At 43.4% G+C, this 27,161-nt stretch overlaps 2 protein-coding genes across 3 annotated transcripts; one reads left to right on the forward strand and one right to left on the reverse strand.

The window, feature by feature from the left end:
- The first annotated feature begins 4,837 nt into the window (after nt 1–4,837).
- dmbx1a (diencephalon/mesencephalon homeobox 1a) lies at nt 4,838–11,199 on the forward strand. Of its 2 annotated transcripts, XM_086204899.1 has the most exons (5): nt 4,838–5,084; nt 7,934–8,103; nt 8,333–8,511; nt 9,061–9,460; nt 9,596–11,199. In XM_086204899.1, the coding sequence occupies exons 2-5, from the start codon at nt 7,950–7,952 to the stop codon at nt 10,033–10,035; spliced, it is 1,173 nt and encodes a 390-aa protein (XP_086061025.1). In that variant the 5' UTR covers nt 4,838–5,084; nt 7,934–7,949; the 3' UTR covers nt 10,036–11,199. The 2 variants fall into 2 exon arrangements, with proteins under 2 accessions (XP_086061025.1, XP_086061026.1); XM_086204900.1 differs by lacking the exon at nt 4,838–5,084 and having other exon boundaries at nt 7,647–8,103.
- An 11,442-nt stretch (nt 11,200–22,641) lies between these two features.
- On the reverse strand, nt 22,642–27,122 carry nsun4 (NOP2/Sun RNA methyltransferase 4). The gene is made up of 8 exons (XM_086204901.1): nt 26,967–27,122; nt 26,409–26,622; nt 25,750–25,897; nt 25,247–25,401; nt 24,981–25,141; nt 24,758–24,882; nt 23,747–23,879; nt 22,642–23,584 (listed from the first exon to the last, which is right to left on the reverse strand). The coding sequence occupies exons 1-8, from the start codon at nt 27,057–27,059 to the stop codon at nt 23,441–23,443; spliced, it is 1,173 nt and encodes a 390-aa protein (XP_086061027.1). The 5' UTR covers nt 27,060–27,122; the 3' UTR covers nt 22,642–23,440.
- Nucleotides 27,123–27,161: the final 39 nt, after the last annotated feature.

Consider the following 27,161-nt stretch of genomic DNA (forward strand, 5'->3'; position numbering starts at 1 on the left):
ATATTATAATATCTTAGCATATACTATATCTATTTTGGTGACATGCCCAGTTAGGAGCATGCTGTAGGAAATACAATGCACTTTCCACAAGACATTGAGAGGCAAAGTACAGATCCTCCTCCTTGGGTGTATTTAACGAAGGAAAAGGTGACCTTACATGTGATTCTACAAATAGTTGCGATACTCAACCTCAAATCTGTCTTGCATAGGAACAAAAATATAAAAGACTGCTGATGAGGAAATTGCAGGTTAATACAGGATGAAGAGAGGGGGGAAAAAAAGACTGGCACAAAAAGAACACGTTTTTTAAAGAGGACCATTTGTAAAACAAGGAGTGTGATCCAGATTATAGGGCAACAATGACACAATCCCTTATGTTCATTCCTGTAATACACTGTGAAGAAGAGGATTTATACTTTATTGTGAAGGAATGCATGGAGGCTGCTTCGCGTCTCCTTCTCCGTCTGCCTGCCTCTTTGGGAAACATTTTCCCCCTCCTGAGGCCAGGTGTAATCCCTGCATGGCGGAAACAAAGATGCCTTCAGCCAACTGCTGATCAGCCTTATAATGGTTCAAGTATTACGAGTGATACCACCAGAGGGAAAATTCCTTCAATCCAGTCTAAAGCTTTCTGACTCCGCAGAGGGCTGTTGGTTTGGGTGGCTGGTTGTTGGATTTCTCCCAGACAACTCTCCCTCTCTCCAGGTCTGAGATGGATTGCACTGGATTGCCTTAATTGTGTGTAATGACTGAATTGTCCCAACTATTTGCTTCATTAGCTCTGTTAGCTCTATTAGGAATGAATGGAGGCGAGGAGGAGGCAGTAATTGAGAGTGTTAATGAAGGCAACAAGATGATTATCCCGCTGAACGTGTCTAAAATTAGAAGTAAAATAATTCCAAAAGCTTTCACTGATATCCACCCCTGGAGCAGGTATGACTTACACCGCTGTGATATCCCTCCGAGCGCCGGCTAAAACCTTGTGAGCGCATAGTTTCCTAAAGCCATCTCCAGATTAGGGTTCAACTGTCCGTAGTGGAGCAGATACAGTGGGATTTTCCCTGGTAAAGACAGATGTTTTAGAAGAAGTGGAGGGATTCCGGCTCTCCAGAGCAGCTTTACAGGGGATAGTATTGTCAAGACTTTGCCTCATGAACCCGTCACTTCATCAGAGAGCAGAGCAGGCCACACCCTCTCTCGCTGTCAGGAAGAAGAATTTACAATATACACATTCTGACTGAAATGATCTCCAATCTGCTGATTTTCACGATCCAGTTTTTATGTGATGCTGCAAATGGAGTTTAGAATGACCAGAGGAACATTGAAATGTAATTGTTTTCATTTAACAAACCAGGTAAATGTAAATAAACAGAGAGCTAAAGATTCACGTACTTTACGCCTGGAAAGTTCCCGTCTCAGGTTTTCAAGCACAACGGATGTTTATTTTTACACTTACATCAAGTTCCACTGAAGCAACAGGAGCTGCAGTGAACGTCTACACATTAATTACAAATTTGTTTCGTTGGATCAATGAAAAGCAGTTAGTCTGAGATATTATCTTGCCTCAAAAAGTAAAATGCGAATAATTCAAGTCGATCAAAATATGTATGTAATCTAACTGAATCCCTCTCAAGTTGTCCTGTGATGATCAGAAAGTCTTTTCAGGCTGTTTCTCTGTGACAGAAGGTGGAATTTCTTTCTCTCTTAATCTTCCCCTGTGACCTTGTCTTCACCCGTGAACATCCTCCCTCCACTCAGCGGAGACTGAGACCACCGTGCTCTCTCTCTCTCTCTCTCTCTCTCTCTCTCTCTCTCTCTCTCTCTCCCTCCATTTGTCTTAACAAACATTTTATTCGTCCTAAAACGTGAAGCAGAAGTTTGAATATATGCAGGTAACTCGTGAAGTGTCCCCGCTGCAGGTGTGGTGAGGGTGCGCCAGTAGAAGGAAACCCTCCCCACATGATCTCTCTTTATTCTCTGTGAGTGTGTGAGATTTTTTTTTTCCTCCAACAATCTCTTGTTCTCTCCTTTTCTCTCTCCTTCTCTGTCACTCTCTCCAGTTTTTTCCTTCTTTTTTCAACACATAGGTGGATTAAGGCAGAGGGGCTTTTGTTTAGATAAAGCGAAGGATTAGGGAGAGATTTGCCCCCATAAAGTTGTGGGCTTGATGGGCCTTTTATCCCTGCATGTCCCTAAAGCTGTGTTGCCTCTGGATTAGGACTATACAATGGGGCCCCTTGTGCAGAGGGATCCGGGCCAGAGAGAGAAAGAGAGGAGAGAAGGCAAGGAAAAGAAATGAGACAGAGGAATTGAGACAAGGGAGAAAAGAGGGCAAGGAGAGAAAGAGAAGGGGATGGAGGTAGAGAAAGAGAGGGGGAATTATACAGCTTTTAGGGGAAACTGACAGGTTGAAAACTTTTAGATGAGGGATTTGCTGAGGAGATCCTGAGATCTTGTCACCAATAAAAGGGATTTCAAGAGGATCCAGAGGCGTGGCGCTGACAATAAACCGCAAACTGTTTCTTTAAATTCATTTATCTCACATAGTTAAAAAATAAAAGCGGGTCTTTACTGTGAAAGTGCTGCTAATAACATGTCTAAGATGTGGCTCCTGGCAAATTGCTTTGTTATTCTTGTCAAAAAGGTCCCCTGCAAGGAGTCGATTTTAAACCACACATCAAAATGATTAATTGCTGTGGGATGAACAGATGCTGGAACACCCTTGAATGGTGTCAGGGAGGCTGAGGCTTGCTGGATTGCAAATCTAATGTATTCATGAAGTTACAGAAACATCATTAAGTGTATTAATTAGCTGTAGGAGAGAATTCGAGGCATCATTTTCATCTTTATCACTTTAGACAGAGGCAGCTGCAAAATGAAAGTTGTGTTAAATCGGTTGCTGTTTTCTGCGAAATCATAAAAACTCAAGAAGCAATAAAGCGAAAAAGAAAAAAAAAAGATTCTGATCAAAAAGGAAGATTTCCTTCACTGTTATGGAGTTTACACTTAATTTTTTTTTTTTTTTAATTAAAGACAAAATAATCCTGTGGCTTCATCCAAATATTCCGAGAGCTCTTCATGTGGAGGTCATTGTTTCCCCACCTTGTATTCAGCAGGGCACCGCCGGGTACAGGGGTAAGGGGAGCTGTGTTTTGGCGTTTAAGCCCCTCAGATGCGCTGGACAGCTCCAGTCGCTCTAAGGAGCTTTGGGTGGAGAGGCGCTGAGAAGAAACTCTTTCTCGCTTTAATTGCTTTAGAGACGGTCCTCACAAAGAGACAGTGGCCAGATTTACCTCCCGTTTAAGTTCTTATTTCCATTGGTTCACAAGTTAATCCTCTTTCTTTCTCAAACCTCGGAGAAAAGCGAGTGATAGGAGCCGAGCAGGGCGAGAGAACCAGAGAGGCACACGAGTTTTCAAGCGAAGGTAAAGACTTGGAGGCAGACACAGAAAAACTCCGAGCTGGTAAAAAACAAACACATTTAACGGAAACATATTGACTGTATTATTATTATTATTATTATTATTATTATTATTATTATTATTATTATTATTATTAGGCTATTATGCCTTTTCTTGATAGATGTACCACTGACCACTGTTAACTAAGTTACTCATATTTCACATGAAATAATTCAGTGCTGCAGCAACTAATGACGGAAATATTTAATCCTTCTAATTGTTTTCCAGTTTAATTTTGAAAGTCATATCGAATCAACTGTGATGTGAGAATATTTGACTGACTTACACCGGTTGTATTTAAATTTTTCATAGGTTACATACACACGCGCGCGCGCACACACACACACACACACACACACACACACACACACTGCAGTCCTGTGCGCAGTGTGTTTTAATGTGAGCACTAATATTCTCTACTCCATGAAATCTTTTGTCTCCTGTTGAAATGTGTCAGAGAGAGAAACATGGTCAGAGATAAAACTGCGTCACAGGCCGAGCACTTTCCCAAAGAATCCCCCAACAAAATATGCAAGCTTTACATTAAAAGGCTACTTTGCGCTGCCCTTAATTCCCTACCTAAACGGTTTTGCTCCGGGAGAAGAAATCTTCTCTAGAAAAAAAAAAAAAAAAACCCTTCAAGAAGAGAAGGGCATTATTGCCCTAATCCTCTTACCCGCAGTCATTTTAAGACAGGGGTTTTTGGAGGCTGAGATGGCGTCTTGTCTTCCCTATCCCATCCCAAATCCTTCCAGACCGGGAGAGAGTCTAAAGGCAGCACCCTGGCATCTATTAGCCATCTCCCTAAAGTCGCTCTCTCCTCCAGTGGCATGGGGAAAAAAAGCCGAAAAGCAAACAAACCAAAGGTTGGTTCCTTCTCATCAACAAAACTAAAGAAAAGCAATTGGATTTATACGCCAAGTGCATTTTAAGCAGTTGCTCATTTCAGTACATGAGCTCCAAAATTAATAGTCTATAAAATGAACGTGCCGTGTTTCTTTACTGCACGCTTTGTCTTTACTCAAAATTCACAATTCAAAGCTAAATAACGTCAGAGCCATCGCTTGTTCAAAGGTGATGAAAGTCATTGAAAATATATGATGGAAATCGAACAAACCTTTTTCAGAGTCGCCAACATGTTTAATCAGTCACCGACTGTCATGGAGCGATCAGAAAGCGCGATTAATGAGCAGCCCAGATGGAAACAAACAAATAAAGCAAGTGTGGACTAACGGCGAGGGGCCGGGCCTCGTAATGTGCTTAAATGGATCATATTTGAAAATAACTCCTGGAGTCACTGAACCAAAGTCCGCCGCTGGACGATCAGCGAGCTCATTGACATGATTGACAACGTGGGCAGCCAATAGGAAGCCAGCCTGACTCCGGCGAGGCTTCCCTTTAAAATCCCTCCTCCGGGCTTCCCGCTCCAGCGCGAGACTCGGAGACCTGGCCGCGAGACGTGCGGGAGGAGCGCGAGCTGTGCGGACTTGAAGAGAAGCAACGGACCGGAGGAGTTTTTCATGACCGACTTCTGGTCTCAGTGCGGGACACAACAGACACCGGGCTGAGAGAGACGGGGGGACACCTGAGGACCCGAGGAGCCGCTCTGCGCTGACGGAGGAGGTACAAACTTCCCCAGCACGTTAGTTGTTGACATTCGGGCAGGGACGGAATTCAACGCTCACCGGTGCAAAAGTGTGTTTTATGCCAGTCTGACGTGATTCCGGTGGCGACTTTATTAGCCTGTTAATTGTATTTTGTGTGCATGATCCAGCAGAGTCACGCTCCGCAGAGGTGTGACAAAATTACAACATCTGTTTTAGCTCGGAAGTCATTTTTATAGCCTGCGGAAAATCATCTACATGGAAAAAAAATCACGTTTTCTGTTTGTTGGGATTTTTGTTGTTGTTGTTTTAGCTTCTGTCTGCAATGACGTTGCTCTTGACAACACATAAAACAAATAAACCAATGAAAAGAATAACAATTACATTATAAAAAAATATGTATTAAATATCAGGCTATTCGAAATAAAATGATTCTTCTTCTCTGCCGGTTAGAAAGAGAAATGGGCCTTTAAAAAAATCTGAGTTGATTTGGACTGGAGAAGTGACGAACTAGCGAGATATCTCCTGTTTTTCCATGACTATTTTTTTTTATTATTATTATTCCTGTCAGAAAATTAATCCCAGATTCGATTTTTTTTTTCCCTAAACGGAACGAACCCAGTGAATTCTTACGAATTTAAATTTCAGTCCGCATAACAAATATTCTTCATAATAACAGCCGGGATGAAAGTCAGAGCTGCTCCTCGCCCTCTGACAGTTGAGTGACGCAGCAGCGAGCAGACCGTCAGGTGGACCCCGGCCCCTCGGGGCTCTTACCAAATAACATTTTTCCTCATTTAGTCGGATCAAAGAGTCGCACTGTACATGCCGATTTACATAATGACGGTTTGATAATCGAAGCGCTGAGCGGAGCTGCCAGGAGGTCCCGGTGCCTGGAGCGGAGCTTTCTGAATGACAATAAGAGCAGGGACAAACTCCCAGAGATGAGCCATTGTAGCGGAGTTGATGAGAGGTGGTGATAAATAATCATCAGCCGACAGCAGACGGAGCGTGGAAGTTCCACCGGAGACGGGAGCTGACACAGCGTCTCATTTACAGCCGCACGTCCCAACAGTCCCTTCTTGTCGAATCGAAGGTCAAACATGTTGTAGTTTAGTTTTGTGCGCCTTTATTTACCTGTAAAAACTTCACTTTTAAATGTGAATGGGAGCGCGCGGAAGGGTGAAATGGAGGCTCTGTTAAAACACACGCGCACGCTGCGACCCGGCGCGAGCCCGGTGCCGCGGTACGTCCGTCGGTGTCAGCGGTGATGATAAATGGAGGGCCTCGCAGTCGAAACCTATTTGCACTTCCATTAGACGGGGAGCCAAATGGGGATCAACATGCATATTTTTACCCGCAGAGAAGCCATACATCTCAGCCAAAACGTTGCCCCGGGGCGATGGGATAAGAGGCCGCCAGAGAGGGGCATGGGAGGGGGGAGAGGGCTGGGAGGGAGGAGGGAGGGGGTGGGCCCATTCAACTCAAATACTTGAGGGAGTAAAGTAAATGTTTAGCGAAGCACCTTCTGTCCCGGCGAATTAAACTATTCCCCACCGGCCTCTGATCACATTCATCAGCCGCCGCAGCCACTTAATAGGCTGGGAATGGGCACTGCGGGCATAAGACACACACACACACACACACACACACACACACACACACACACATTAAATTCAGTGCGTTTTGTTACAGTTTGGCCTTCATGATTGATAGTATTTAAACATTTATCATTTTTAGATTGATGCTATTATTATTATTATTATTATTATTATTATTATTGTTATCATTATTATGAGTGTTTAAGAACATTAACGCGAATAAACTATAACCGGATATTTGAGATAATTTGGCGAAGTCTGGTCCTTATGATATATAAAGTAATTAAAACAAGTCAAATAATAGCTAGAATAGAATTTGTAAAATAATAAACTTCAGCTTCTGTCGCAGATATGTTGAGTCTGTTCAGTATACAGCGGGCAGATGTGGATCTCCTCCCGGTGGTCTACGGTTATAATCAGCGCTGGGCCTCCGGGGGATCTCCTCCTCTCTGCTAATACATATCTAATCGTGTCCTCGAGCCTTTCATCTATGGAAATCTTGGTCGGGAACTACAAAATAGAGTTTGGGAACTTGCTGCTTCGTGCACACGGACGATGGTTACTTCAAGAAATTGTCTTATTCGTGCGCAGTGAGAAACAGTCGAAATATAAGCTTAAATCCACAAATGACGTTTCTTTTTTTTTTCTTTTCTTAAAGGAATCATTGAAGCCCCCCCCCCCCGCCACCCCCCCCCAAAAAAAAATCAGAAAAATAAAATTGACGCAAGAACGAAGTGTTTAAAACACGTTGAGAAATCTCAGTCTAAAAAAATAATAATAACGATGCAAGTTTGTCACGGACACCCGGAACAAATCTGCTTGTCATTTTCCAACACATCTCATCAACGCTCTGACTTGTCAAAGGTTTTCAGGGGGGATTTGGTTTGTGGGGGATCCCAGTGAATTCACTCCTGAATGAATGAATGAATGCATGAATGAATGAGGCGTCCGTCACGGTTCATTATAGCAAGAGTGATAATTACCCCAATTAAAAGCCCTTTGTATAATTAATGGAATGAACAGAGCGATAATTGGATGTTAATGGATAACACGTTTGTGCCGGAGCACATGTTTAAATCCAGGGAGCGCGTGAGCCTGCTGTCACGTTGTTCCTACGTCACACATCTGATATCAGTTGTTTTTATTATTAATTTGTTCTCATAAAATTAGCAGATCACATGCTCAACGGAGCCCGCACGCGCCTTCACAGTCAAAAACTGGCCTCCTTCTGATTGAGAACTGCACCGTCCTGTGTTCCGTCCCGCAGGTAGCGACCTCCCACCATGCAGCACTACGGGGTGAACGGCTACTCTCTACACGCCATGAACTCCCTGAGCGCCATGTACAACCTGCACCAGCAGGCCGCGCAACAGGCGCAGCACGCGCCCGACTACCGGCCCTCGGTGCACGCGCTCACGCTGGCCGAGAGACTCGCTGGTAATGGACCACACACACACACACACACACACACGCAGCTAATCCTTCTGTAAACCACTGCGTTTTTAAGGTGATATGCGCTAATTTAGCCTCCAAACGTTCCAGTCGGACTTCGTTGACTCATCCCAGCTCAGGCCACTGATGTTCTATTGTAATGATGTTGTATTTATAACCAATAAAATAAAACTTGCCGTGTGTTTCTTCTCCTCCAACGGCTGCGCATTTCAAGACATCATCTTGGAGGCTCGCTACGGCTCCCAACACCGCAAACAGCGCCGGAGCCGCACGGCCTTCACCGCCCAGCAGCTGGAAGCGCTGGAGAAGACCTTTCAGAAGACCCACTACCCGGATGTGGTGATGAGGGAGCGGCTGGCCATGTGCACGAACCTGCCCGAGGCCCGTGTGCAGGTAGGCCCCTTCTAGGAAAGCCGGCTGTGCTGATGCTGTGGTGCAGAATCAGTCCTCAGTTCATGCATAGGTTTCTTATAGGTTTGCTACTTTCCCTACTTTGTTACCGTTTGATTCGATTACCTTTCATCTTAAAAGTGTAACCTTTACAAAAACAGTCGATTTAGAAATAGTGCAAAAACAAAAGTGCTTTTTAAAAAAGGCACCTTCTTTTGCTTGTTTGCAGAGGAAAATACAGTAAATGTTTTTGCTCAAAATAATTGTAGTTAGCTGGGGAATGTGATATACACATCCACATATACATATATTATTATTATATTATTATTATATATTATTATAATTTTTTTTTTACATAAGTGAAAAAAATATATCTATTCTTCACTTCTTCAGTATCATCAGACTTTCTATTATTTGAGTCAGATATTTAGCCTCCACCTGCATGGCTTGTCTAGGGACCATCAACTGCTCTATGTGTTTTGTATTTTAAGCTGCTAACTCTGCTAATTCTGCTAACTCTGCTAACTCTGCTAACTCGTCTTCCTCTCGTAGGTTTGGTTCAAGAACCGCAGAGCGAAGTTCCGAAAGAAGCAGCGTAGCCTTCAGAAGGAGCAGCTTCAGAAACAGAAAGAGGCATCAGGGGAAGGAGGAGCTGAAAAGGAGGATGCTCCTCTTTCTTCCACTGTCCTTCCTGACACCCAGCTGCCTCCGTCCTCGTCCTCGTCCTCATCCTCCTCTCTGGAGACAGAAGGTCCTGTGGTTCATGCTGTACCTGTGGACATGGAACTGAATGTCACGTCAGCAGAACATTCGGGCAGTGAGTCGGCGACTGAGGATAATGCCACTGATAGGGAGGATGAGAGTAAATCTCAGAGAGAGGAGATGCAGGGTGAGAGAGCAGCAACACCCGGGGACGTGTCCCCGTCCTGCAAAAGACTCAGTCCTAAACCAGGTATGCATGCAGGAGACTTTACTTCAGTTTTTTCTGTCAAGAAACTTCAATCCTTCTTTTATCATTCACGTACTTGTTCCTAGTTGACTTTTAATTAAATGTATGTGCCCCTAATGTCCTCTTCTCTCTTCCCAGACTCTCCTGTCGTCTCTCCGTCGGTGACCCCCTCCTCCTCCTCGAGCGGCCTGGCCAGCAGCGGCCCCCTCTCTCAGAGCCACTCTTACTCCTCCTCTCCTCTCAGCCTGTTTCGCCTACAGGAGCAGTTCCGCCAGCACATGGCTGCGACTAACAACCTGGTGCACTACCCTGCTTTTGACCTCACTGCCCCATCTTCACTCCCCTACCTGGGAATGAATGTCAACATGCCCCCTGCACCGCTGGGTTCCCTGCCCTGCCAGTCATACTACCAATCTCTGTCCCATCATGCCCAGCAGGTGTGGAACAGCCCGCTGCTGCAGGCGTCAGCAGCTGGAGGCCTCACCAGTCACAACAGTAAGACCACCAGCATCGAGAACCTGCGTCTGAGGGCTAAACAGCACGCCGCCTCGCTGGGACTGGACACAATGTCTAACTGAGATTGTACGGGGGACATTCACATCCAGGCCAGAGCTTCGGGCTATAAATCCTACTCCTGTGTCAGTGTGATAGTTCTTTAGGAGCACTGTATTGACCCCTCCTCGTAAGGATGGGAACATAAAACACGCCAGCATGCACCGGACCTACAGAACTCCATACTTGTTGAGACAGACCGCACCACATCTCCTGTCCAGTAGCTTCTGTTGCAGCTCAAGGCCTCACCCCGGGAAAAGAAAACAAATCAGACATTGATCCTCACCAGAAAATCACAGATGAAAGAAGAAAAGGAAGAATTTCCGGTCCATAATATCCTGCGGTGATGTTTCCAACAGGCTCATCTGAAAAAAAAAAGAAAAAAAATCACACAGTTAAAAGACAATGCAAATAATGTTTACAAGAATGATGAAAAAGTGAGGCACTTTTGGAGGAACTGGGGGTGAAGGGTATTGCTCAGGCTGCAAGTCTGTCGCAGGACCGTTGACATTTCAATTAAGCAACATGGTTGTGTACATAGCATACATAAATAACAATAAAGTCAAGACATGTTGTCCTCAACAGCGTAATTACAAGTGACTAATTTACCAGTTTAATGGCAGCAATATGCCACTTTGTACAGAACGCTGGCTTGATAATGAGAAAATGATTTCAGTGACTAAATTCTCAAAGCGTTTAATTACATTTTTGCCCTGGGCTGATGGCGGCGGGGCAAACGCAATTATGAACATGCATACCATTTAAAACCAATGCAAAGAGTCTGTAGCCTACAATAAATCTGTCAGTTCACATGGCTACGTTACTGGCATCACTTTACAACGACTCCTCATTAACAGGAAACGTGAAAAAAATGTGGCTGTTAATATTCTTGCTGTTCTGCCGAGGAAACATGCTGCTTTTATCCCTCCGACTGTTAGCACTTCACACAAGTCTGATGTTTTCTGTTCATGCGTTTAAAAAAAAAAAAAGGCACATTATTTTAATATGTAAAATACAATAAAATCTATCTATTAATGTTTACTGATATGGTAACGTTGTATAATTGATGATGGAGTTCTTTTAGCTGTCAGATTGTTAAGATTGTACTTGCTGAGCTCACCGGCAGCCCTTCCCACCCCTCCTCTCTCTCTCTCTCTCTCTCTCTCTCTCTCTCTCTCTCTCTCTCTCCATGAATTCATATTTTAAATGTCTACTGTGTCTGGTATTTGACTGGAAAGAAGCAGCTGAACGGATCTGGATGGCTAAAACACCCGCCAGCTGCTGTATTTTCTTTTTTTTTTTCCAGTCAATTTCACGATCCAGGTAGAAAAGTGAAGAAAAGATTTGACTGACTAATTGAGCTGTGTGTGCTGCTGTCTTGATTCTACTTGAGTTCCGTTGTTCTGCTGTTGCTGTTTCTGTCCCTGTCCAACTACTTGGTCCAGTGGTAGATAGATGTATGACGGTGGAGGAGAGACCATCAGCAGTGTTGTTTCCTTTACTCCTCCTTAACAATGTAGACTTGAAATAGTGTTGTTGTACAATAATCACAAATAAAAATATTGCTCGAAGATCTTTATAACGATGACATCTCTATCTCTGATGAGTGTTTGCTCACACGTAAGAGGACGGCGTGGAAGTGGTGGAAATAAGTTTTATGCAGATTTACAAAAAAACAAACAAAAACAAAATATGCCGACATCAAAAGGTTTGTGACGATTTTGAGAGTGATGGAGTCTGTGACCGCTACGAGAGGACGTCAGCCCATCGACACAATCAGTAACATTTACAGCAAGTTACAAAATTTTTTTTTAAAAACGACTGAAATTTGGTTTCTTTATCGTACATGACAACGAAATCACAAACAAGAAATGAAATGGGGAACTATTGTTTTTTAGAAAAAAATAAAATCCAAGGAGAGCAGACCAGAGCTGAGGAGGAGGGAGGAAGTCTAAAGGCGGATTGATATTCGGATTTTGCATCTTTCACGATGCAACATTGGACACTACGTTGCGTCATCGCACCTCAGGTCACGTGCGGCGTCTGACAATTTTCACTAAACAACATTTGTTTTAGGGATGAAAAGTTTGATATCATATTATGAATTCATATAATTTTAGAATTATTAAATGTGTTGTTAATTTGCCTCTAAGGAAAAAACTATATCATGTTGGTTCTACTTTTTTCCACAAGCAAATGCAGTAAAAGACAACAACAAAAATTTAAGAATGACAAGGACTGGTCTTACACCCTTTGGTGTCAAGGACTATGAGACGTTCATCTGGGTGAGTTCTTTTTGCTCGTCTATGCTTTAGTGTTGTTTTTTACAGGCATGAAACCATTTACCAGAGCAGTCACACTTTCTGTTGTTGTGTCGCTTATGGATGGAATTACGGTGAAAATAAATTATTCCCTTTTATTTGTTGACACCCCCCCCCCCGGGGGTCCCTGGCCCCCACTTTGAGAACCATCATTGAAGCGAACAGCTGAAAGAGTGTTTGTGTGTGTGTGTGTGTGTGTGTGTGTGTGTGTGTGTGTGGGTGTGTGCCCACATGTCTTCAACCAAAGATGAAGAAGGGATGTAAAGGTCATATTAACAACTACAAATAAACTGTGTTAGCATCTGCAGAGAGACAAAGAGACAGAAAAAGAACAACGTAATCGGAAAAATAAAATGCTGCACAGAGACATAAGCCATCCCCAATGAATAAGCAGGCCATTATCCTGAAGAATGACGGCCCGGGGCGGTGATTATGCCTCTATTATATCTTTAACAGCATGGTTTGTCAAAACGCACAGAGCCCCACCCCTTACTCTGCTGGTAGACACACACACACACACACACACACACACACACACACACACACACACACACACACACACACACACACACACACACACACACACACACTCACACAAACATCCCTGCGAACACCTCCAAAACGTGCCCTTGCTCTTCCCGCAGAAAACTTAAGCTGTGGGTGTGACATTGCTCAGCTGCTCATTGAGGATTCCAGTGTGTAAATAACAAACGCACTTTTAATAGAGCGAGTTTGTTGACAATAATGAACGACTCCTTCTAAAATCAGTTAGATAGATAATGATCTGAGTAGATTAGCAGCATTAATGTGGCTGTAAAGAGTCACCCCAACCTCGTTGTGTTTTATTACACCATATAACCCTGTGTGTGTGTGTGTGTGTGTGTGTGTGTGTGTGTGTGTGTGTGTGTGTCCTCCGCCAAGGGCGTCCTGATTACATGACTGATATGACTGGATATGCAGTCCAACTGAATGTCCTTGTTATCCAGGGTGCGAACGTGTCGAGGTACACGCCATCATTTCCTCCCAGGAGGCTCTGGAGCGGTTAACATAACACAATAGTCTTGTTCCAAATGTTCTCTCATTTCTTAACCCCCCCCCCCCCAACAGACACACACATACACACATACACACACGCCTGGGGGTTGAGTAGGGATTGCTAGATTGTACTGCTGCAGGGTCAAGTGAGTTGAGCTCTTGATGCTGGATCAGGTGCTTCCATCTCTTTGCCACTAACGCCATGACCAGCTATTTGTACACACATAAACACACACATCTCCATCCACTTCCCTTTAAGCAAGTGTTGACGTGTGTGTGTGTGTGTGTGTGTGTGGGGGGGGGGGTGCTGCCTGATAAATAGCAGTAGAACGCATGAAAGCAATACTGAAAGGTCAAACAGGTTTCATCCTTAGGATTTTAGACGTCTTGGAACTTAAAAAAAAAGCTTGACGTACCTTTAAACAAGAGAGTTGTGTGTAAAACCCACACAGGCACATTGGGTTCGCTGAATTACTCGTATTGACTCACACACTCACACAGAGCAAGCCCCCCTCACAAAAATCACAGTGTACCATTCAATCAGTGCTTTTCTCTCCCTTCTCTCCATGGTTCTCTTAAAGGCTTTAACCATGGCGGGAATGAAAAGTGCCAGCGTAAGAAACCTCAGCCAATTGAGGAGGTGACAAGGTCTGCCAGAATATGATCCTAATCCTGTTTCCAGCATTCTTTTAGCTCACTGGCACTGCCATTTCACCATATATTCTCGGAGCTGTCAGGCCTGGGGAAATCCCTCTAATAGTGAATTGCCCAGATACACATCAAAGCCGTCCTGGAAACCAGCAGCAGCAGCAGCAGCAGCAGCAGGAGGAGCAGCAGCAGGAGGAACTGAACAGAGACGGACTCAAAGTACAATCTGGCTCACAGCTGCACATACACTTCCAAATAAAAAATAAGAAAAGAGAAAAAAAACAAGTACCGCTTAACGTGATTCAGCTCGTATATGAAGGAGTCTAAACTTGTCAAACATTTCTGCCGTAATCCTCTCCCCCTTTTTCCTGGATTCTTTAACACTTTTGTCAGAGTTTGTAACGAATAGTGCAGGTGAGAGATAAAGAGAGATGCTCGCCGAGATAGAGAAACAAAGAAAGGAGTGATACCAAGAGGCAGTCAACAGGTGGCTAAGCTGCATCCCCGGCCACCTTCCTTTAGTTCCACCTCATCCTCCATTTTCTTCTTGTCCTCTTTTCTTAAACACTCTGACTGCCATCTCGCCCCGCCCCAGATAATCTCCTTAGAGAGAAGAAAACCTCCATTCTCTCTCTTTTTAATCTGGCTGCAGCCTAAACCTACGGCTGCATTTCCAATGTGGGCCTCGCCAAAACCAAACGGCGAGCCCCGCCAGCTAGTTCTCCCGGTGTCAAGGCAGCGAAGGATCAGATAACAAAGTCTTCTAGAGGCAGCTTATTGAAGTCATTCGAAAAATGTTTTGTTCTTGTTGTTGTTTTTGGGAGGAAAACATCATGTATGTAACAGCACCAATCCGTCTCCCGAACTACAGTCCACTAACTGACATTACCGACAAGTCATATCTTGGAGAAAATGTTTTAATCTCAAGTTTAAAGAATATTTTAAGGATAATTCATCCTTTCAAATAATATCCTGAGCCATCAAATTTGTCTCTGTAAATATTTGAAAACATTATTCAAAAAAATTAACAGCTTGAAGACTAGTGCTGCATGATAATGTCGGCGGATATTGTTCATGTCTTTAATATATCCTATCGGTCCAACAGCCAGTATTTTTATCGGCCCAGTTTTGTCCGTCTCTTCTTCTTTGCTCATCAGTGACAAAACACCAATAAATAAAAGATTTGTAGACTTTTTAAAGATGTTTTGGAAGTGAAGAAAAACCTTCAGATTCACGCAATGTGTTTTTCAGTATAGTTTGTTTTTAAACAGGCAGCACTGACATCTGTAGCTATAGTCCGACTCAAATATTGGCTCATCAGATAGCGGCGTGCATAAAGCCCCACATCATGCATCTCTGCTTAAAATGCTCTTAAACAGCTGTCTGGAAATGGCACAAAACTTTTTTTGAGGTCTTCCAAGTGGGTTTTGTCCTGTTCTGGAGGAAGAACGTTCATACCAGTGACTTTCCCCTTTACCCTACGAGTCTCTTGGAGGTGCGTGATTTTCATTACTTCATCTAATGAGTAGAGGGTCGTCTGCTCACTGGCTTGTGTAGCACACATGTAAAACTATTAAGAGCGTTTTGCATGTTTATTGACAAAAAAGGCAACTTATAAATTCAAAAAAACCTCCAAGAAACATCGCCGTATAGATAAATCCATAATATCCATCTTTCTAATACACCGCATATGTCTGCCTAACAAAAGCTTACACACAAACACACACGCACGCACGCACGCACACACGCACGCACGCAGGCACGCAGGCACGCACACACACACAGACAAATGCACAGCGCCTCATTGGCTAATTCAGTAATAAAGCAGTCAGCTGGTGGAGTCTACAGACAGGCAGAATAGAGAGTAACTCATCTCTAACAGTCCGCCGTCTCCTGAGTGTTAAAACATGTAAATTTATGTAAGGGCCCATAGGAAACACATATTTACAATACGTTTAGGTAATCACAAGATATGCGGACAGGCATTCAAGGCCCTGGAGATGAAGGCAGTCAATACAAAAATAGTTTTTATGTGTCATTAATTCCCCCTGCATTCCCCGATACATCCCCCTTTTACCGCAGTAATACAGTAATCACTCACAATCGCACAGAAAATTATCTGCACTCATCTGTGGAATAAAAAAGCAGAGGGCCAAAACAGGGCGAGATGTCCCATTTTAGCTCTCTGCTGCCTCTTTAATGTTCATCTGGGAGTCGCATGGCTGCCGTCCGTCCCTGAATGGGGATGGGAGTCAGCTCCTGCACTTGGAGCAGCTTAATGACTCTCCAGCATGCCCCACTCGTTAGAGACACACACACACACACACACACACACACACACACACACACACACACACACACACACACACACACACACACACACACACACACATATATATATATAAATATATATGAATGTATGCATATATGTATGTGTATACACAGACACACACAGACACAGACACACACAGACACACAGACACACACACACACACACACACACACACACGCACACACACACACCTTTTTCATGCTACATTGCCTGGCCAGGACAACATAGAGGGTCATCTGCGATGTGATGGAAAAAGAGGTGCCTCTCCGCTCACATTAGGTTATAAGGAAACATTTCACCTCTGAATGATGTCAATGCAAAACAATCCAGCGACATAATGATAGCTGCACAGATTCAGATGTGAGAAGCCAAATGGTCAAATAAGTCATTACCTGCCTGTTCATTATGCCTTTCTCTGCAATACATTCGGCATTATTAGGCAAAGTCATCAAACCTGATGAATAACCAACCCAGGGTCATTGCAGAGCTAAAGAGAGTCGGTCATTCGGAGGGAAACGTCTCAGTAATGTGGTTTTCCATTCTGAAAGCTTTGCATAGATTTATCTTTATCCATCTGACAAAGTACAGGAGGACATAACTTTTTTTTTTCTCCTGTCAATAACATTAACAGACGTACCATTAGAGTCCTTTTAATCTTCAATTAACTGTTGCCATCTATGGGGCAAAAATAAAAGTGCAAATATGGCTGCTAGCAGGTTCTAGACCCCAATCAGCCAAAATTAAAGTTGCACACAGTCGGGCGAGCCAGCCTGGTCTCCTCAGTAATGTGAATGCCTGATGCATGGATTCATAAATTTATGATATTTAGGATATCTGTAATGAGTTTCATCAAGATTGCTCAAAGACAACTTGGATTATTTCATGGCAGCCATGTTTTAAGACAAGTCTTGCCCAATTACACAAGTGTGTAGCTCAGTCCGCAAGATGGTGTGTTACTATTTTTCAAAGCTGAAAAACATTATTATTTTGGCAAAAAGGGTTAGTATTTTGGGGTAAAACAAATAAAGTTGCAAATGTATATAAAGTTTGTCAGTTTTAGGTGTGTCATATTTTCAGCTACAAATTGTAGCATCGCCACGAAGCCGAATGAAATCCTAATTTTTTTTGTGCAGCATTTCCACATCATTTGCACGGAGGGTGAAAAGTTGTTTTTTTTTTTTAAATCTTTCTCTCTTTCCAGGTCCCTGAACACTGAGCAAAGGAATGAAAAGGTCAGCGAGGATTAAAAAAAAAAAAAAAACATGCTAACATGAACTAATCAATAGTCATCATCAAAATATGAGAATACAATATCAGCGAGTTTTTCACAATTCAGAGGAACGTTTTCATGACAATAAATGATCTGAATCCAGTTGACACAAGGAAAATAAACAGAGAAATCCATGTCAAGTTTGTTTGTGGTGCCCCCTGTGGTTCAGACCTCATTCTGTGTGGTGACTTGCAGTTTGTCAAAGCCCAAAAACTGAGTGTCAAATTACAGATTTTCAGTTTATGTAAACTAGCAACAACAACAAAAAATCCAGCACAATGGACTGTTTTTTAAATATTCAAACTGCCACTTACACTTCAATATATAATAACAAGGCCCGCACAAGTCACCATAGGTGCCAGGGGTGCAGCTGGACTATCAGTAAATTGATTGATCAGGGGCCCCTCTGTGACAGAGTCATTTTAAAATTTATAGTTAAAAAAAAAAGGCAAAATAGCTGATAAATCCATACGTTGTACGTTAAGTGTCACTTGTTGAGCCAAGTAAGCCTACGTCAAATAAAACACACAGAAGAGCCACTGCGTCAGACAAGCTTATGTTGGAGAACAAAGAAAACAGTTTGCCAGTTGGTTCAAATCTCTCAGCACCAAAGACAGAGCTGAGCTGACAGGCCACAGCTGATGACAGCTCTCAATCAGTGCCGCAATTTACATCACCACAGCAGGCACGAGCCTGTAGTAGCACTCAAACATACCTTCACCAAACCACTTTCATAGAAAGACTTTGCACGAGCCATAGCTCAAAACCATCACTTTTCTCAGTGAAAGCAATTTTCATTTGAGAATAAGGATATTAGTGGCATGTTATTAAGGAATTAAAAGCATGAGGTATCGTGCAGCGCTGTAATTCATTACTAGCACTGCAACCATGAATGCCATTACTGGCAGTGTTTCAGTAGTTTCAGCTAACATTCCTTATCATTATCAGTAGGACCAATCAAATTCTCGGAATTCTTCTTCTACTGTTTCCTTGATGGTAGCATCCAATCAGGGACGGCCAAAGATCACCAAGGGACAAGACAGATATCTGCCAATTTCAAAAAGTCTGTCTCGTTCAGCCAAAGATCAACAACAGATATTTTCATCTTAGGGGCTCCCCTGAGCCACCTCTTGGATGCGCGACGGCGTGGAAACCAAATCACTGATTAGAATGAATTCAGAATCTTTTGTTTACTTGTTAAAGTAGGATTTAAAGAGCTAAACCGGCAACAAACAGCCACGTTCAGCGCACGAGCCGCAGGTTTCAGTACCGCAGGAACACAAAGCTCCTGTGCAACTCTGCACAAGGAAGCAGCGAGACGCAGCAAAGATATTTACTTTTTCTCAACCTAAAAATACAATGTTTGAGACAAACTATTTCATTTTACTAGGTTTTGTCCCAGCCTAGCAGCTGGTTACTGGATTAGTTAAATCCACTCAAGGAACCTCCAGAATAAATTTTCCAATCAGTTATAAACTGTTTACATCATTGCCCCCTTTTTAAATCATTGTCTTTATCCATGTTTATGCCCCACTCCTGCTACCTGCTCCCGCCCGGCGCCCAGCACTCCTGATGCAAGTCAGATATGTGCCAAATGCTGCACAGCCTCATTGGGGCATCAAAAACATCTCAGACTCATTTAATGTTAATTGGACCAATTATTGCCAAATTATTCAAAATTTACTGTCTGGAATAGGGTACTATATGTTAGGGTTGATATCTTTTCAGTGTTTGGGGGCTATTAAAATTCTTGATATTGCTTTTATTTTTGCATTATTTTGAGAAATTGTGACTTTGGCTTCCGCCTGGCACCAAATTTGGTACAAAGATTCAGAGGAACTTCATGAAGATTTGGGCCTAGATTCATGTTAAGTGGAGGAACCTGAAGATGCAAAGCACTCCCTTTTTTGACAGAAGTATTTTTTGGTTTATAACTTACATTTATGGGATAATCCAAATTATTATTATTACTTTTTTAAAATAAATTTTCAACCACAATATTTCTACAGGCTGCACGGTGGTGCAGTGGTCAGCACTGTCGCCTCAAAGCAAGAAGGTTCCAGGTTCAAGTCCTGGCTCCATCACAGGATCTTTCTGTGTGGAGTCTCCATGTTCTCTCTGTTCCTGTGTGGGTTCTCTCTGGTACTCCAGCTTCCTCCCACAGTCCAAAGACATCAAGAGGGGACGAGGCTGATTGATACTCTAAATTGACTGTAGGTGTGACTGTGAGTGTGAATGGTTGTCTGTCTCCATGTGTTGGCCCTGAGATGTCCAGGGTGAACCCTGCCTCTCACCTCTCGGATAGGCTCCAGGCCCCCCGCGATCCCCAATCGGGATAAGCGGAAGAGAATGGGTGGAGTATTTCTACATTATTTGAGCAAATTTCTGTCCAAAATGGACAAACAGCCTTAGAGGAGTACCACAAAAAATAAAAAAACAACATTTAAAAACAACAAGTTTGCTAGTTGATGGGCCCCTGGGGACCAACTGGAACCAAATTTGGTTCAGATGTTCAGTTGTCCATCTGAACCAAATTTCATGTTGATTGTACCAGCTGTTGTAAAGATACACAACACGTCCTGTTTGTGATGCAATGTACAAGGCATAGTTTGGTTATAACCTTTGTAGTTTCAATGGTATCAAATCCCTTCAATAGATTTTTGTCACGGGTGTCTGTAGATTATATGTGAAGAGTTTTCGTGCACATTTGATGCAGACCCAGGGTGGACTTCAGAAAAACAGATTCCACAGTTTTGCAGAACATTTTTCAAGTAACTATGGGCGTGGCCTACATCACCACATTTATCTCACATCAGGGAATGTGTGAATATGAGATTTAGGACTGTGCAATGTTCCACGTGGATTTATGGGCCAAAACGTGTTTACCTTGATTATAGTGACATCTAGTGGTTAATTTGCACTATTTTTAGTTTCTGTCATTTATGGCCCATTCTGCAACTGCATTATTTAATAGTGCCACCTATTTGCTGAGATATGTCATTTTCATTTTTTCAAAGTGGCGGAAGATGAGCTACTGTTCCAAATTCGGTATTATTTTGACTGAATGTTACTGACTTATATACTTTCTTTTTTGACGCCAGGGTTGGTAGATGATTGTCCAAATCCAGGGACGGCCTATGTACACTTCAAAGTCGATTGCTTCTGAGTCTGATGATTGTAAACAGTGAGACCGCGGTCAGCAAACAAGTCAGCCTGAGGGCAAAGATGGCGGTCATCATCAGCAGGTGAAGGCCACTCGCTGGGAGAACGTGAACACCGACCAGCAGCACGAGAGAAGAGATCGTGGTGCAACACCGGCGGGAGAAGCCCCAACTATTTGGTCATGGACCTTGATTTAATGCATCTCCCCATCATGATTGTAGTTTGGACCCAACTTCTAAATGTCTTTCTTCTTTCATTGAGACTGAGCCATCACCAACCCGCGGCGGAAGGAAAACTCTCACGAGATGCAAACAGGATGAGAATGTCCCGCTTTCCATGTGTGCGTTAATCCGAACTTTCCAGCAGGATGCCGGTTCAGGCAGCGCCATCACAAGTCGCTTGTTTACCTGTGGACGCAAACACATCCAGGCAGGCAGTTATACATGCTGCAGTTATGTCATCTGTCCACAAGGGGGCTACAAACACCCTCTATGTTAGCGATAAAGCCTCATTCAGCTGCTGTGACAGCTGAGCAAGTAAACCACGATTTGGGAAACGCAGGCAGATCATCAGGTCACATCGGTACCTGAATGTTTCTGCTACAGGTCACAGAGGTCAGCTGTGCAGGTCAGGTGATCACAGTGCAACAAATATTACACCAAAGTGACCCACATTTACATGAACTTCAGTGACCAAACCTCAGCCACTGCATTGTTTTAAGCCAGTGTTATTTCATGTCACAGCACTTTCCATACAACGGCTGTTGACTCCATGGGAGCCGATTAAATAAAAGTAGGCAAAGATGATACTTAACAAGACTATGAACCAATTATAGTACAAGTGAGTGAAATGAGGAGTTAAGAGATTATTCATTATATTGATTCTATTGGAATATAATTACCCAGTAAAAGATGTTTTGAAAACTGCTTTAATAGATAGCTTGTTGAGAGGGACACACACACACACACACACGCACACACACACACACACACACACACACACACACACACCTCTTTTAAATCACTATATCAGTCACTTCAATAACATATCAGGTTGGTTCACTAATTAACCTGCAACTCAACAACTGTGCTCAGATTTGATTCATATTCATCAGTCCTTCCTTCCACAGTTGTTAAGCCTGCACTGTTGTTCTGTGTACAAATACACCCTGAAGAGGTTTTGTGTGTGTGTGTGTGTGTGTGTGTGTGTGTGTGTGTGTGTGTGTGTGTGTGTGTGTGTGGTGTACTCATGATAAACAGAGGCCAGTCCTACTTATGCAGAACCTAATTTTTGAGTTCTTGGTTAAATTTAAGGTTTGAATTGAAGTCAGGTTAAGGTTGGGATTGGGATTAGGATTTAGTCTTGAATGAAAGGCAATCAAAATTCCTGATAAAGATAGCTGCTCAAACCTCTGCGTATGTGTGTGTGTGTGTGTGTGTTTACTGCCTAGATGTCATTTCCTGCCTACAAAACCTTCCTCCTCCAGGTGGGATGGATGCTTAAGGCAAGCAGGAGAGCTGAGAGAGAACTTCATCCTCTTCTGCTATTCCTCACCATGTGTTTTCATTCATTTTTTTTCAAATGATAAAGGCTGTTGTGTTGATTTCTCTCTAGTCTGGTGTTGATTACTAATGCAGTTGTGTACGTGTTTCAGTTTGCTTGTTGGTAAAACATAAGCATTTTACATAAAGTTGAATTTAAATATAAAATGTTTAAAACATTTTAATAGATGAAAATATTCCAAACAATCAGTTAAAGGCGTAATAAAATGGAGTCCAGGAAACACTAGCAAGATGCTGCAACTACAAGTGTCAGACAGGAGCTACAGATAGAATGTGAGTAAACCAGAACAATGCAACCATCAGCACAGTAAACACACACTGTTGTACTTTGAAATCACTTTTTTTCATTTATTTTCAAAATGGTTCCAAGGAAGGTTTTCTCTATATATTTGGATATTGTAACATCAGGACTTAGAGCTGAATATCACCCTTGAAAAGCAGAGCAGAATATCAAGAGAAATGAGAAATGATGAATGAGACATGATTCGTCTGGAGCTCCTCACCCGGCAGCTGAAAGCACACGAGCTCTGGTGGGTACTGCAGGGGTGTGTGACCGCCCCCCATGGAAGACACCACTGGCAAAGTCGATCCCTCAGTCAGTAACCCAACTTATGACCAGAGGTGAGTGATGGAATGTAAATCAACTGGTAAACTCAGCCTTTCCCCTTAGCTTGTGTGAAAGAAGTTAGCATTTTCTTGTTTCCTGTGGAAGAGCAACACAAATCTCTGCTCATACCCCCCCCCCCCCCCATGTGGAGTGTGAAATATGAAGCACTTGCTTGTTCAGACTGGTTATTAGCCGCATTTTTACTGTGAACTGACCACTAAAAATGGGACAGTTGTCTCCTGCATGAGGTTTGTTTCGTTATATTTAATATTCTATGTTTAAAAAGTTGAAACGCTGTTCCTGTTCGTTACCAAGGACACAAAAGTTCATGTTCTCATGATATGACATGAGTAGGGGCCATGAGCTGCTCGCTTCTTGTATTCTGAAGTTGAAACACAGCAAAATTAAAGAGTCAAATCCATCAACGGCTAATGCTAACAGGTGCAGGTGTCCATGCTGTCTTGCAGGCCAAGTCACCAAACAGTCCATCCAGTCTACGTCAGCCTCCTGAGCTTGCACATGTAGATCGGTCCGAAGTTAGCAGCTAAGTGTGGGATGACCATCTCGCCCAGATGGAGGTCAGGGGCAAAGTGAAAGGTTTTCCTGAACATTTGTGCGAGAGGTCGTAGATCCACAACCTGGAAGGAGGTTTTATTAGGAAAACAGAGTCAGTAAAAATACATTCAGGTTCCTATGTCCATTACCAGAAGTTACACAGGTCCTTGTCGTGAATCATCGTCCGCGATTCTTCAGTGCATTTATTATTATCCTGGTTCTTGAGCAGCTTGTGTGTCACTGACCTGAAGGTGGATGCCGTGGTTCTCTTGAGCCAGGTGTATAGCCTGTTCTACTACAGCAACATTCTGGATGTGAGAGAGTGTGCAGGTGGAGTAAAGGACCTCCCCACCTGAACACGCTGCTTCGATTCCTGCCCTGCAACATGAACAAAGCACTTAAAGAAGCGAGCTCACAGGTTTAAACGGACGATGAGCATCTCTGAGATGGAAACATTAATCAATTAAAGATTATAGGAGCTAATAGCACAATTTGGGGATCTTTGATGGAGGGATGGGCTCGATTAATCGATGATTGATAATAGATTGTTAAGAATTTTGTCGATCACTTGAAATTTCATTGATCACAGGAGTTGCTCTGTAATTTCAGTATGTTGGAGCAGTGAGACATCTTACCATCAGGGGGCAGTATTTAACTACCTCTACCTCTACTCTTCTACCTATGAGCTGCTAACGTAATCATGAAGAGGTCATCACGAAGTTTGGTGTGGGAGCGTTTCAAATGGAAAAAACCTAAGTTCGCTGTAAGCACGGTGAAGCCGTGTACAAGTACAACACAATAACAACACCAGTGATGTACCACTTGAACGAAGTACATCCCTCCTCGGTTAACGTTGATGCCTGCTCCTCCTCTCAACCTAGCATCACCTCAGCGTTAGCACAGAGGAGCCGCGATGCTAAACGGGTTGAGGAAATTAGCCAAAGGATCTGCAGCTTTATTGAGATGGACATGTTGCCCACTGGTACCGTTGAGGGCTAACGGTCCAGATCTGATACACTGAATTAAACCAGCGTGCAGCATTACCACATGCCAATACAACAACCACTACATTGGTTACTGATTGATAATTTTACCGATGACCGGGCAAAGAAATTTCTTTAAACGCCCATCCCTACTTCTAATTACTGACCCGTTGGATTTATGATCAAGGTCTTGGTTGACTCAAATAAAACAAAGGGACTGTAAAGGATGATGCATGTCTAAACAGCCCCACCCCCCAAGAGGCCTGATCTTACAGCAGCAGCTTCAGTTGCAGCTGTGGCAGCTGTTGCCTCTCACTGGTTCTGCTCCTACTGAATATATTGTTGTCATCTTCCATGAGGGAATGTCGGTCTGTGGTGCAAGGAACGTCAACAAGGACCTGAACACACAGATAAAGGGAGGCGGTGGATGAAGCGCCGTTACGTATATGACAACTGTGTTCAATCATTTTGTCTAAGAACGATGGGACTGTCTTACTCTGTCGAAAGTGTTCCTTTCTATTTCCCCCCATTTGGTGCCATCAAAGGACATGATGCGAAGATTCTGATCATTCAAAAGCTGCTTAGGAACGTAGCTCTGGATAACTTTTCTCAGTCGCAGTGTCCGAGACGGTGAGGCGTCATTTAGACACAAAAACCCTGCAATATAAAGACAGATGAAGGACGACTGAGGTGGAGGAGAAGCTCTACTTCCGACAGGCACCATGCAGGAAAGATTCTGGACCAAACAAAGAACTATCTCACCGCTACGCTGGGTCTGAAATAAAGTCAGGGCTTTGCCTCCGGGGGCTGCGCAGAGGTCAAGGACGTTGTGGCCCTCGTGGATATCCAACGCAAGACAAGGCAACACACAGGCTGCATCCATCAGGTAGTAACCCAACAAACTGAACATGTCTGGTCTTGATAGGACAAGAAAGTATCAGATCACCTGTTGGTTCTAGAACATGTCATCATCAATGATAATGGAATATTAAGATTTTCCTGAAAAAAGTATTTTTTATAAGCACATTTCCAAACAATTCAGAAAATCATACAGTCTAACAGAATGGTTAGTACACAAGGAAGTATTTTCATGAAATTAGAAAAACAGTTAAAGTACAGAGGAGACTGAGGACCAGGTGGAGGGATTATGTGCCTCAGGGTCCCCCATGTCAGAGCTGGCTAACGCAGCCAGAGAACAAGTCTGGGGTCTCCTGCCAAAAATGTGACATCCATATTCAGACTAAGTCATAACCACAGAAGTTCACCTGGCAGGTTTGAACCGTGTGATATCGCCTCTTGGAAACACCACACACTTGATCTTGGAGCTGAGCTGTAGAGGCGACCACTGTCGACCAGTAACCTCAGACCCATCCTTCAATCCCTTTTCGGGTTCCTGCTCAACGACTGGCTGAGCTGCAGGAATAATGAAAAATATCGAAAGGATGATTAAAAAAAGTGTGAGCCCCTGCTTGGCCACGGGATCTTTCTGTGCGAGTCTCCATGTTCTCCCTGTTCCTGTGTGGGTTCTCTCTGGTACTCCAGCTTCCTCCCACAGTCCAAAGACATCAAGAGGGGACGAGGCTGATTGATACTCTAAATTGACTGTAGGTGTGACTGTGAGTGTGAATGGTTGTCTGTCTCTATGTGTTGGTCCTGTGATGGACTGGTGACCTGTCCAGGGTGAACCCTGCCTCTCACCTGAAGGCTGCTGGGATAGGCTCCAGCCCCCCCCCCCCCCCCCACCCCAACACACGACCCTTAACAGGATAAGCAGTAGAAAATGGATGGATGGTGTGTACAAACAAGGTGGCTGCAATTAGATTAATTTTTTTTTTTAAATTCTGTGAGATTTCTTCTAAAAAGAACATGAGCTGATTATTCCTCCCTCAACACTGACAGACTTACATCATAAATAAGCACCCACCGTCGGTGTCTGTGATGAAGTCTCTGCATCCTTGGGCTTCAAAGTCTTCCAGAAGAGCGTCGCTGGAGAAATTATTGAGCAGGGCTCCATACTTCTTCTCTGAGAGCAGGGCAGCTCGGACTGATGGCCAGAGGTGCCCCAGCTGAGTGCTGTAGGTGCTATCAAAATACTTCAAGGCCAAAGCTGTAGGAGGGTACTTGGGGCGCGTAGCAGCCTGTCAGTCAGGACGCAGACGAGGGTAAAGGGTTACATGATGACGTCTGTGTGAATTCAATCATGCAACTTAAACGCCCAGAAAATTGGACGAGCTTTACTACGATATGCTACTAATGTAAGTCATGACCAAAATAGTGTTAACATATTGATGCACATTGTAAATTTTGTCAACGACGCTACAGATTTGATCGTACAATATAATGACATGTACGAATGTTACGTAGTGACGCTCATTATAATCGTATCTATGTCCTTAAAAACAGCTCTCTACTTCCGAACACGAGTCTAATTTTCACTTCTCGAGGAGGTTACAGCATGTTTATCACCATGCTGACAACATACCCATTTATCTTTGACTCGGTTTCTTCTGGGAGTCAAACACCTTAAATCTTGAACTTTCCTTAACAGGAGCCTGGCGTCCAGGACCAGCGCCATCACGCTGCGCGACACTTCTTATGTCCGAGTTCACTTCAACACATTCAGCACAGATGGTTCCGGGCGGTCCCTCGCTTGCTTGAATGGGCGGGGCCTAAACTA

Source organism: Aulostomus chinensis, chromosome 5, assembly GCF_037954235.1.
Source record: "Aulostomus chinensis isolate RoL2024-O1b breed Wild chromosome 5, RoL_Achi_v1.0, whole genome shotgun sequence".
Lineage (NCBI taxonomy): Eukaryota > Metazoa > Chordata > Actinopteri > Syngnathiformes > Aulostomidae > Aulostomus > Aulostomus chinensis.

What these genes read in the sequence shown, in the direction of transcription:
- nsun4 (XM_086204901.1), bottom strand. Translation starts at nt 27,059, where the DNA reads ATGGCGCTGGTCCTGGACGCCAGGCTCCTGTTAAGGAAAGTTCAAGAT. An exon ending in ACCGAGTCAAAGATAAATGG is followed by an intron (nt 26,623 to 26,966) that starts GTATGTTGTCAG and finishes CCTGACTGACAG; the next exon opens with GCTGCTACGCGCCCCAAGTA. An exon ending in CTTCATCACAGACACCGACG is followed by an intron (nt 25,898 to 26,408) that starts GTGGGTGCTTAT and finishes TTATTCCTGCAG; the next exon opens with CTCAGCCAGTCGTTGAGCAG.
- dmbx1a (XM_086204899.1), top strand. Translation starts at nt 7,950, where the DNA reads ATGCAGCACTACGGGGTGAACGGCTACTCTCTACACGCCATGAACTCC. An exon ending in GCTGGCCGAGAGACTCGCTG is followed by an intron (nt 8,104 to 8,332) that starts GTAATGGACCAC and finishes GCGCATTTCAAG; the next exon opens with ACATCATCTTGGAGGCTCGC. An exon ending in AAGACTCAGTCCTAAACCAG is followed by an intron (nt 9,461 to 9,595) that starts GTATGCATGCAG and finishes CTCTCTTCCCAG; the next exon opens with ACTCTCCTGTCGTCTCTCCG.